This window comes from Pygocentrus nattereri, chromosome 15 (assembly GCF_015220715.1).
Source record: "Pygocentrus nattereri isolate fPygNat1 chromosome 15, fPygNat1.pri, whole genome shotgun sequence".
NCBI classification, from domain to species: domain Eukaryota; kingdom Metazoa; phylum Chordata; class Actinopteri; order Characiformes; family Serrasalmidae; genus Pygocentrus; species Pygocentrus nattereri.
In genome coordinates this window covers 29,823,581-29,836,540 of record NC_051225.1, presented here as the reverse complement: position 1 = coordinate 29,836,540, position 12,960 = coordinate 29,823,581, and the positions used below count along the sequence as shown (strand labels likewise).

At 39.2% G+C, this 12,960-nt stretch overlaps 1 protein-coding gene across 2 annotated transcripts in view; it reads left to right on the top strand.

Annotated features, from left to right (window-relative positions):
- ell (elongation factor RNA polymerase II) overlaps nt 1-5,543 on the top strand; it is a 33,901-nt gene extending 28,358 nt beyond the window's left edge. For both annotated transcript variants that reach the window (XM_017716809.2, XM_017716808.2), the window contains exons 9-12: nt 399-465; nt 689-860; nt 2,337-2,381; nt 2,485-5,543. In XM_017716809.2, coding sequence (XP_017572298.1) covers nt 399-465; nt 689-860; nt 2,337-2,381; nt 2,485-2,601 — 401 coding nt within the window. In that variant the 3' untranslated portion in view covers nt 2,602-5,543. The remainder of the gene's footprint in view (nt 1-398; nt 466-688; nt 861-2,336; nt 2,382-2,484) is intronic.
- The last annotated feature ends 7,417 nt before the right edge of the window (nt 5,544-12,960 follow it).

Sequence of the window (12,960 nt, the reverse complement as noted above, 5' to 3'; positions counted from 1 at the left end):
TTAGTATCTGCTCATAACCATTTAAGGGTTCTAAGGTCGACAATCATTGTGGAATTCATGAACCTTTCCTTCTTTGTCTTTAGTCATTTCCTAAATCAAATGTTTATATGAAAAATTGGAGGAAACTTATGCTTAGAATACTACATGTTCACTAAACTCTTCAGTGGAAAAAAAAACAAAAAAACATTCCTTCTCACCGCTACAGAATGCTCTAAATAGACAATGAGCCATTTGTCACTAAACTAAAAAGGCTGGGTAATTAATGTGTGTCCTTTTACGTTCACCAGCAGGCTGACATCATCTGTAGTGTCCTTGGTCATTTTATCTGTCTGCATTAGTTCTTTGTCAGTGTGCAGGATGAAGCCTTGTACTTGAGCTCACCTCATGTTTTCTTCTAGATCTGAATGGAATGTGCGACAGCTCCAGCATTTCTGCGTCTTCATCCGAGATGGCAGACTATTTATTGTAAGCATTGTCTGACCTCGACAAATTTTAGTCAATTACCTTTCGTAATTTGACGTCATAGACTACCCTTTTGTCAAGTGAGCAAATGTTTTGCCTCCTTTATCTCCTTAGCTTCTCCTATGTTGTTCAGTGGTTGTATAAAATTCATTTTTGTAGACAAGACATTGTTCTATTTTATAAAGCTAAAATGTCCTGACTTTGATCGTGTCTTCTGACTGAGCAGAAAATACACTGAGATTGGCTCACAAGAGCAGCGTCAGAGCTACAAGAATGACTTCAATGCGGAGTATAGCGAGTATCGGGGCCTCCATGCGCGGATAGAGGGCATCACTAGACAATTCACCGTGCTGGATGCTGAACTCAAGCAACTCCAACAAGGCACAGAAAAGTATAAGGTAACTACTGAAACACTCTCAAGACAATGCATTTTGATTTGTTGAGGCACAAGCCTGTGCAGTGGACGATGCCTCCTGAAGCATATTTCATAAAGTAGGATCAGATAGTCATACAACTTGAGTCAAATAGAAGGATTGTCCAGAAGGTAATTGAGTTTGTTTTCTTCTGTTCAACTGGCTTAAGTTCTCAAGTTAGAAATCCTGCTTCATGAAATACCTTGATGTTGCTGATGCTCTCATATTCCACATTAGTTGTCTGGCAATTAAGGGACATGAAGACCTATCTATTTTGATATTGGATAGTATACCAAAGTAGTACACCAAAGGTTGGGTTTAACAAAATGTTTGTGATTTAATTCAAGTGGAGACTTAAAATATCTTGCACACTTAAGGCTGACATATACTTATGTTTACATGAATCTTCACATATTTACATCAGCATGCAGAGAAGGGTTTTCTGGGTAAGCATAGCTCCAAAATCTTAAATGCATTTTTGCAAATTTGCCAAGATGTGCATTAAGCAACCGCTGACTGGCTTTGCAGTAGCGCTGGGGTGGGACTAGACCCAAACAGTACTTGACCTGAACCTGAACTAGCACAAAGTCAAATTGGAGCAGTGTGAGGATTGGCTAGTAGCAAGAGGTGCGATAACACAAATTTGTTTTTGGATCCTCTTCAAAATATTACAGAAACACTGAAGCATTCAATCTTGTAAAGCGAGCAAGAGTGGAAAAACGTGAGGCTTTCCTTTTTGTTTTTCGGTGCTTTCTGGTTTGGACACTGCCCCCTAGTGCACACCTTCATGTTATGTTATTAACAAAGTATATGTACTTCATTACTGTACTTTTTAAAAGTATTTTATATTTAAAGGCTTTTACTTTCACTCCACTAAATTTCAAAGCAAAATATCCTATTTGACACTCCGTTACTTCTTGCTTGTACCCTTCACTAAATCCCTCCCCTAAAATATCTAATGTTTTGTCATAGATGATCAGCTGGACCCGGGCACCTCTGACAAGCTTTCAGAATTACAGAAAGTGCTATAACCCTGTGCATTGTATTTTTTTTAAATGAAATGCCCGATAGCTGATGGGCAGTCACATTTCATCCACTTTCTTCACGTAAGATGCAAGAAAAATGCTTGATTTATTAAAATATCCCACAATACTTTTGCTTTTGATACATATGTACATTTAAAAGCAGGTACTTTTGTGCTTTTAAATGTAAATCACTCATACTTTAGTAACATTTTACCAAAGGTATCTTGACTTTTGCCCGAGTACTGGTTTGATGTACCTAGTCCATCACTGTGGCAGACATCTATGCAGGCAGATCCAAAAGTACAATTCAGTCCTCAGTGTGTGTTATAATGTAGTAATATGGCAAAACCAATTGGGAGTTAAGTAACTGTTTCTGTAATTTGTCTTTTCACAAATCTGATGTTTTATATTCAGTGTTGTTCCATTTTTTTCACAGACAATCCACAATCAGATACTTCAAGAGTATCGCAAAATAAAAAAGGTAAGCTCTGAAGCAGTGACTCTCTGCATTGCCACAATACATTTGATGTACTTTTATGTACATATTTGTACAGATTATTAACCATCATCTCCTCTTTCCTCAGACTAACCCCAACTATAGCCAAGAGAGGAACCGCTGTGAATATCTCCACAACAAACTGGCACATATAAAGAAACTTATAGCAGAATATGATCAGCAGCAACTTCAAAACTGGCACTAACCATATTGTGTTTACCCCCCCCTTTCTCATCTGGAAACAAGACAATGAGAGAGAAACTTTGGATTTGTGGGATTTTTTTTTTCTTTTGGCTTGCTCTAAAATACAGTTGCTCTAATGTAAAATGCCACGAAAGGAGTATTTTCCCTCATGATGAGGGCCAACTGCTCTAGTGAGGGCAATACAGACTGATAAATTCTTTCCTTTTATTTTTCTTTATTTTTTTTTTTCCTTTTTTTTTTTTTTTTTGTGAGGGGAGGGTCTTTGGCATGTTTCGCCATGCCTGACGGTGTAGTTACACTGCATTATGGGAAAGCCCTGTGTGGCATCAGTTCTCAGCTTCCCTCCCTCAAAGCACACTGATCTCTCAAAGAACAGAAGAGGAGAATCCACCTTTGGGATCACTTTACCAGCCCTTTTCCTTGCTTGTTAAACAGGGACAAGCAACACTGAAACAGATTTAGCAAAGCAGATCAAGTTCTCTTACTTTTGTTTATTGAAGAAAAAGAAAAGATTTAAGTGAATATCATCTGTTTCCCTATATATTGAATGGAAGGTACTTTATATTTTCTTTTTTTGTATTTATTCTTTTTTTTTTTTGTCTTCCCTGGGGATATACCTGATCTATTACTGTACACTCCTCAGTATGAAATTCCTTCCTTTTCAACTCTTTAAAAAAAAAAAAAAAAAAATCAGTATTTATGCAAGCGCTGCCTTAGTTTTCAGGCGGTCCATAGTACGCAGTCCATTAATTGAGTTTCTCTTTCTTATGCAAAGATCCCCCTCCAGCCATCTCAAGCCAAGACCATTTAGCCCTTTCTTACATTGTGTGCAATGTTCTACAGGTATCTTATGTGCAATGGATGTGGATTAAATGCCTATAGTAGAGAGAGGGATATGTCTATTCAAAGGCTTTGACAGCTTTAACTTCATACTGGTGAACTATGGTTGTGTTTAAGCACTCACTTTATTGAACCTGCTATGCTATGAAATGAAAAGTACCCATGCGAATGAGCCACCATTCCCAGGAATAATCCACAATGTTTTAACCTAATTTCTGTCTGTTACATCTTTAGCATATAGTCCAAAACCACAGACAACAATTTCAAGGCATTTTCTTATACAGGAAACCTATTGACTTGAAACATAATTATAATAGAAGTTAATTGGCAGGTGAAGCATCTGCCCATTGGGCCTCTATTGTAAGTGCTTTGAGTCAGGAGATTCCTAAGAGTAATGTGGTAAGCGACTGCAGATGTTGCAGAAAGAGACTACACTGAAAAACCGTGGACTGTTCTTTTAAGAATACTTAAGCTGGGCAGTGTCTGAGTCAGTCAGGTGTGATATTGAATGGTAGGAAACTTCAGCAAGACTGATTGATTCTTCAGATTTGTGGCCTGCCTTGTTTTATGCAGTCACCTAGTATTACTAAATTTGTACAAAAGCATCAGACCAACCTGGGTGGACTCATGCTTTTGGATCAAGTATAAGATGGTATTCCTCTCTCAGTCAAGATTGTATCCCTTTAAAAGTACCTCGCTTGTGCACACATGGGGAGGCCCACAGTGTGCTGTACTTCTAATGATACTGTATTGTTGCTCATTGCTACTGGATCAAGCCTTTTAAGTTCAATGGTAATGTAGAGCTTACTTTAAACTGCTTTTTTTTTTTTTCTTGGGGGGAGGGTACATTTTTACCTTTTCTACCGTAACGCACAACCCGCAGTCATCTTGGTGACGTCGTATTCGTCCTGTTCTGCAGCATTTTGAGACGACTGTTAAACTGCATTGAGGGATCAGTGTCTCTGTCACCATGAGTGTTTTTCACCACTTTCCAATCGCATCTACATGGGATACACTCAAAACTCACGTCAAGCCTTGGATAGAGTGACTTTGAAATGATTGATGTCTCGAGTGCTCTCTGCAACCAGTTCACCCGTCATCCTGTCCGAGCTTTTGTTGTCCCTGATATTGACTTATGTTTAAACATTAAAATCCAGCACTTTTTCACAGCCTGTTGCTGTTACTCTTACCTGGGTTTTGTTGCAAGAAGACATTTGCCTTGTCCATCTAAAGTGCATGCTTTTGTGAATGTGCTTCAAGGAAAAAGACCAGTATTTGCACCATGGTGTCATACCACTGTTGAAGGGCATTCAAATCCAAACAAAGCCTGATGAGACTAAAATGCACACCAATGCTTGAAGATGGGAAAAATACCCTTAGTTTTCCCATCAGTGTGAGAAACAACTGTTCTTTGTGCTGGGTCCGTTTTTTTTTTTTGTTTTTTTTTGGTGGTTACAGTATTTTCCTGCGAGCCACATTTTATCTTGACAGTACAGTGGGAGGGCTGTGTTAGCCAAGTAAGAAGCTCCCAGTAAGGCTGAGAGGTCTTCCTATTTAGCCTTATATCTGAAACGGACCACATTTCAATGGGAGCTTATCAGCACAAGCCAGCGGGGCTGTTTTTCATTTTTCCTTTGGGTATTTCATAGTTCTAATTGGTGCTAAAGCTCATGGGCACAATCAGCAAACCCAGTACTGTTGGTTGGGTCTCGCATCATTTTAGGACTCCACTCAATCTTCAGTCTGTCTTAATTATAATATCGCTATCATTTCGCTTTAGTTATGCTGTCAGCGTTGCAAAATAAATTGGCTTAAAAAGTAAATGCAACCCCAGAGAAGATGGCATTTGTTGGGATTTGGAGTCTGCTGTGCTATTAGCGTGAGCTTCAAATACACAAACACCGCAATCTGGGGTGAATGTGCCAAATGACCTGTTGTATAGGTTTGCATAAGATGAAATATGCTGCTGTTTTAGCAAAAGGGGAGGCTTTGGAAAAAAGTTTTGATGTTAACGCTAAAACCCAAAGCGTGCTTTTTGAAACAATAAGGGACTGGGACTGAAATTTGTCTTAGTATTTCAATAAAATTCTTGGAAAACTTTCACTTTTTGGGGTCGTTTTCATGTTCCTTGTAATTTAAACTTGGGCTGCCAAAAGTGTGGCCCATGGACCAGAGTTGGTCCATCAGAAAGTTGCCCCAACTCCACCCTCTCACCCAATGAGTGAACAAATGTAATGTCACTGTCAGAACAAAATCTCATGTCTTCTAGAAAGTCACTTTAAAGAAGAAGGGAAAACATGGCAAACATTTAAAGCATGTTAATGTAATAAAGTATTCCAAGTCATTTTATACGTTTGTTGGTCCAGTAAGAAATTTTGAAATGGTGCAAAGGGCAGCTGACATTTTTGAAGTAATAAGAGTTTTGTTCTGGAATTGACTTGTTATGCATATGATGCAGAAAAAAAAAAAAAAAAATATATATATATATATATATATATATATATATATATATATATATATATATATATATATATACACACATACAGCGGGTGAAATAAGTATTGAACACGTCACTGATTTTCTAAGTAAATCTATTCTAAAGGTGCTATTGACATGAAATTCTCACCAGATGTCTTTAACAACCCATCCAATCCACTCACGCAAATAAAGCAAACCATAGATGTCCATAAATTGTGTAATAATGAGAAATGACAGGGAAAAAGTTTTGAACACACTTACTGAAATTTATTTAATACTTCATACAAAAGCCTTTGTTGGTGAGGACACCTTCAAGACGTCTCCTGTATGGAGAAGCTAGTCGCATGTATTGCTCAGGTGTGATTTTGGCCCATTCTTCCGCACAAACACTCCAAGTCCTCAAGGTTCCATGGGCTACTTCTATGAACTCTGAGCTTTAGTTCCTTCCATAGATTTTCAATTGGATTCAGGTCAGGTGATTGGCTGGGCCATTCCAGCAGCTTTATTTTCTTTCTCTGAAACCAATTGAGAGTGTCCTTGGCTGTGTGTTTGGGATCGTCTTGCTGAAATGTCCACCCTCGTTTCACCTTCATCCTGGTAGATGGCCTATTCATCCTTCCTTCAATTACATGCCAGTGCCGTATGCTGAAAAACAGCCCCACACCATGATGTTTCTACCGCCAAACTTCACTGTGGGTCTGGTGTTTCTGGGGTGATATGCAGTGCCTTTTGACCTCCAAACATGGTGTGTATTATGCCATCCAAAGAGTTCAACTTTGGTCTCATCTGACCAGAATATATTCTCCCAGTATTTCACAGACTTGTCTAAATGTTGTGGAGCAAACTTTAAACATGATTCAACATGCTTTTTCTTCAGCAATGGAGTCTTGTGTGGCGAGCGTGCATACAGGCCACGGCGTTTGAGTGCATTACTTGTTGTTTTCTTTGAAACAATTCTGCTGGTTCCAGGTCTTTCTGTAGCTCTCCACAAGTGCTCCTTGGCTCTTGCACAACTTTTCTGATAATTCTTTTCACTGCTCTGTCTGGAATCTTGCGGGGAGCACCTGGTCACGGCCGGTTTATGGTGAAATGATGTTCTTTCCTCTTCCGGATTATGGCCCCAACAGTAACCCTCAGTAGTTTAGAAACGCTTCTGTAACCAATGCCATCAGTATGTTTTGCAACAATAAGGTTGCAAAGGTCTTGAGAGCGCTCACTGGTTTTACGCATTATGAGATGTTTCTTGTGTGGCACCTTGGTAATGAGACACCTTCTTATAGGCCATCAGTTGAACCAGCTGATATTAATTTGCACTAAGTGGCAGGATTGCTTTCTAATTACTGCTAGATTTCAGGTGGTGTCCTGACCCTCCATGGCTTTCTCTTTCTCCATGTGTTTAAAAGTTTTTTCCCTGTGTCATTTCTCATTATTACACATAATTTATGGACATCTATGGTTTGATTTCTTTGCACGTGTGGATTGGATGGGTTGTTACCGATATCTGACGAGAATTTCATGTTAATAGCATTTTTAGGAATGTATTTACTTAGAAAATTGGAGACGCGTTCAATACTTGTTTCACCCGCTGTGTGTGTGTGTGTGTGTGTGTGTGTGTGTGTGTGTGTATATATATATATATATATATATATATATATATATATATATACACAAAGTGTGTGTGTGTATGGTTCTTCTAAAAATAAGCAAAATAATGTTACAAAATACACTTTTTAAAAAACTCCATTTATTGTTTTGTCAGTCCAATACAACTATTGCCTTTTGGCCCCCTGGTTATACTATCAATATGGATTGCTTTGTCAAAGGCAGTGTGTTTATTTGGTCGTGTATATTCATGTCATTGAGTACATTGTAATGTGTACATTTGTCCACTAGGTGGAAGCACAGGCTCATGAAGTTGGTTGTTAATGCAGTGTCATTTGAAGCTTTTGAGATTTTATTGCAATTACCGTAATGAAATGTTGAACCGTCCAATGAAGACTGAATTTCTAGGAGAACTGCAGCAAATATATGTACAGTAGCTGTTGGTGGAATCTAAAGCAAACCATGCCAAGGACAGCAGAGAGTGCAGGATGGCACATTTCCCGCAGCAGCCATATGTTACTTCTCTGGGCCTCTATTTCCAGGCTGGAACAGACTCCTATAGCCACCCCTTTTGTACAAATGCCAGTGCTTTGCTTTCAGTAGAAATGGCACATGCAGTACATAGGCTTACACGTGCCTCTATAAGCGAAAATGTGATAAAGGTACACACACAATGAAAGGAAGAGAATGCGATGTGTGAAATCCGTTGCTGTGCTCCAGTTGGCCTTGCAGAGCTGAGTTTGGCTCAAGACTAGTGTGTAGGCCTCTGGTTTTTGAGGGGGGGAGCTTGAGGAGTGTCAGAGAGTTCAACCTGGCAGCATGCCAGCTCCCTCGTTTGTCCAATAACACACACAGCCCCTTATAAGATGCCCCTAAGGTATCTTAGGACTGCAAATTGCAGACTGATTTTTACATTTACTTTTCTTTAATGTGCCTACCTGAATGTATAATCCACAAATTCAAGATTATACAGTTATATTACAGCCAACAGGCCGGAACGAGAGCTTTATTGCAGAAGAAAAAATAACTTCCTTTTGTCAAAAGGTCTTTTTTTTTTTGTACATCGAGAAACAAGTCGGCTTTGTCTCGCACTCCAAGTGCAATTGCTTGATTACTCGATATCCTAGTAATCGATTGTAAAGAACTTGCTTGTGTCTTGAGTTGTAGCATTGTTATGACTGTGGAATGGTCATGGGGAAGCTGCCTGCATTTAATATAGCTTGTATATTTTTCAGCATGGATCTGTCAGTACCCTCTCCTCAAATACTCTTTGCTGTGTGTATCAGTGTGCCCTGAATCATGACTGCGTACCAAAGTTCCTCTGTGCTATTTAACTATCTCAGAGGAACTATCTTCAACTGCCTTGTATACACAAGTTGGCTTTCGAAAACTTTTGCTTGTGTGGAGCTCAGTTGGACTTTCAAGTCAAAACCTCTACATTCTTTGCCTGAGGCCATATAGTTCCTCCAGGAATCTGGCACGATCTTGCCTCAAGACATTCTTCTGTACCAACTGAAAGTGAACTATTAAATCTCTCTTGGATATATTACTGCTAGTAACAAGTGGCCCTCAGTTTGAAGGATCATTGACACTGTGCTGATTACAATGCACGCTATTGTCAGTAGATGATGTAAGCTGCTCACGTCCTCATCCTCAGCTTTTGCTCTCGTCTCTGTGTTCTCTTCTGTTGGTACAGAGAACAAGAAGTTGGCATTCACAGGTCCATACTGAAGTCTCCAGTGCGGAGTTTTTTTTTTTTGAGAAATAATTCTTAAAATATCAGTGCTATGTGTTTTCTTTAAGCAATTATCTTTTAAGATACAAAGCACCTCACAGGACTGCTTCCTTACTCACTCACTCAGGTTTAGCAGACTGAATATTTTCCACAAGGGGGCACCATTAGCACTCAAATACACACTATATGGCCAAACTGTGCAGAATCCTGGCCATCACACCAACTTGAGCTTGCTGGCCATTCCGTTCCAAAAACATGGGATTTGGCTCTTTGTGGCTAGAATAGCCTCCACTCTTCTGGGAAGACTTTCCATAAGATTTTGGTGTGTGTATGTGGGAATTTGTGTCGATTCAAACCCAAGAGCATTTGTGAGGTCAGGCACTGATGTTGGACGAGAAGGCCTGGCTTGCAAATGATGCTCCAAATCCACACCAAATTCATCAAACCATGCCTTTATCGCGTTGTGCACAGGGGTACAGTCGTGCTGGAACAGGAAAGTATCTTCCCTAAACTGTTGCCACAAAGTTGGAAGCATTTCATTCTCTAAAATGTCTTTGTATACTGTAGAATTATTATTAACATTTACTGGGATTCAGGTGACTAGAGACAAGATAGTGAAGCATGATTCATCAATCCAGTGATGGCATGCTTCATACCACTCCAGCCAACACCTGGCATTGCGCACAGTCCTTGTGCTGCTCTTGCTTCCAGAGGCAGTTTGGAACTCTGTATTGCAATGCAACAGAGGATAGGCAATTATTATATGTATATACAGTCATGGCCGAAAGTGTTGGCACCCCTGAATTTTTTCCAGAAAATGAAGTATTTCTCCTCGAAAATGATTTGTTATACACATGTTTATTTCCTTTGTGTGTATTGGAACAACACAAAAAAACAAAGGAAAAAAAGGCAAATTTGACAATTTCAAACAAAACTCCAAAAATGGGCCGGACAAAATTGTTGGCACCCTCAATTTAATATTTGGTTGCACACCCTTTGAAAAAAATAACTGAAATCAATCGCTTCCCATAACCATCAAAAAGCTTCTTACACCTCTCAAACTGGAATTTTGGACCACTCTTCTTTTGCAAACTGCTCCAAGTATCTCATATTTGAAGGGTGCCTTCTCCCAACAGCAATTTTAAGATCTCTCCACAGGTGTTCAATGGGATTTAGGTCCAGACCAATTGCTGGCCACTTTAGAACTCTCCAGCACTTTGTTTCCACCCATTTCTGCGTGCTTTTTGAAGTATGTTTGGTGTCATTGTCCTGTTGGAAGACCCATGACTTAGGACGCAAACCCAGCTTTCTGACACTGGGCCCTACATTGCGACCCAAAATCCTTTGGTAATCTTCAGATTTCATGATGCCTTGCACACAGTCAAGGCACCCATTTCCAGAGGCAGCAAAACAACCCGAAAACATCTTTGAACCTCCACCATATTTGACTGTAGGTACTGTGTTCTTTTCTTTGTAGGCCTCATTCCGTTTTCGGTAAACAGTAGAATGATGTGCTTTACCAAAAAGCTCTATCTTGGTCTCATCTGCCCACAAGATGTTTTCCCAGAAGGATTTAGGCTAACTTACATACATTTTGGCAAAGTGCAGTCTAGCTTTTTTATGTCTCTGTGTCAGCAGTGGGGGTCCTCCTGGGTCTCCTGCCATAGCGTTTCATTTCATTCAAATGTCGACGGATAGTTCTAGCTGACACTGATGCATCCTGTGCTTGCAGGACAGCTTGAATTTGTTTGGAACTTGATTGGGGCTGCTTATCCACCATCCGGACTATCCTGCAATGCAACCTTTTATCAATTTTTGTCCTCCGTCCATGTCCACAGAGATTAGCTACAGTGGCATGGGTTGTAAAGTTCTTGATTACGTTGTACACCGTGGACAAAGGAACATCAAGATCTCTGGAGATGGAATTGTAACCTTGAGATTGTTGATATTTTTCCACAATTTTGGTTCTCAAGTTCTCAGACAGTTCTCTTCTCCTCTTTCTGTTCTCCATGCATAGTGTGGCACACACAGACACACAATGCAAAGATTGAGTCAACTTCTCCTTTTTATCTGGTTTCAGGTGTGATTTTTAAATTGCCCACAACTGTTACTTATCACAGGTGAGTTTGAATGAGCATCACATGCTTGAAACAAAGTTATTTACCCTCAATTTTGAAAAGGTGCCCGGCCCATTTGAGTTTTGTGTGAAATTATGTCAAATTTGCCTTTTTTTCCTCTGTTTTTTGTGTTGTTCCAATACACACAAAGGAAATAAACATGTGTATAACAAAACATGTGTAATTGCAATCATATTCAGGGAGAAATACTTTTTTTTCTGGAAAAAAATCAGGGGTGCCAACACTTTCGGCCATGACCGTATACCAAGTACTTCACACTCTGCGGCCCCATTCTTTGAGTTTGTGTGCTGTACCACTTCATGCCTGAGCTGTTGTTGCTTCCATTTCACAATAATAGCACTTACAGTTGGCCAGGGTAGATCTATCAGGGAAGAAATTTCACAAACTCAAAAGTTGGTGTCCTACGACAGTCCCACATTTAAAGTCATAGAGCTCTTCAGTACGACCCATTCTACTGCATATGTCAGTAACATAACATAACAGTCAGTTTATGTATCAGTTTATTTAATACCAATGCAAGCGCTTTCAGATTTAATTTTCAATATTTACTGGATTTCACTGTAGAATTTAGAGGTGGGCGATTCAAGAAAATTCAAGACATTTTCAGAATTTTTAGAATGTCATCTGTTTCGGCCAACATCTAATCAGTTGGAACAGTAAAAAAAAAGGAACTAGTAGTTCTACTTTAAAAAATGTTAGCAAAAACTGTAAATACAATGATTTTTACTCAACATTTCACATACTGTGTTGCTCTAAATCCAGCTAAACAGCACTAATTTTGTCTTTGATAAAACAGACAGTTGGTCAGTGTTCTACAAGTTCTGACTATATTCATGATATGTCCAGAGAGTATATTGTATTGTATTATGACATAATTTATCACAACAACAGTATGCATCATCATACTGCCCAGCCTCAGTAGAAATCACAAAGAATTCCCATTTTTTAATAAACTTAAAAGTCTGTGTAGGTAATGGTATCTGTACTGGTTTTATATAGCCTTGGTTTTATTGTATAGCAAGTACATTAGTGGTATCACCTATTCCTTGTCAGTATAACCAGATAAGACAGACACATGATGCAGTGGAACAGGAAAAAATCATCTACAAAAAAAAGTTGCTGCGAGCGCTTTAACATAAAATAAATACTATAGAACTGATCCAGGTTAACGAGTTGCTAGCTTGAGACATGGTGTGAGAAGTTTTGCTAATGATGAATGACCACCACAAGACTCTCACATAGTGGTCAGAGATGTTTCAGATGGTTTCATAAGATCTTTTGACTCTTTACCCTGTGTTGTCACACAACAGAGGGCTCTGTCATCTGGATCTGAGAGAGCTCAGTTGTAATCTCCACTGCAAGTGAGAAATATGTAAGTTAGGTGAAAAAAGTTCAATAAAAAACCTCTTCTATTATGCCAATGCATACATAGTTCCATACATAACTACTGACTGCCCCTCCTCAATTTCAAGCATTTGTATTATTCACAGTTAAATCTTTACTCCTATGTATTCCTCATAGTTTCACAAAAAATAGCACAGCGACTGCTTTACATGAATAGTACAAA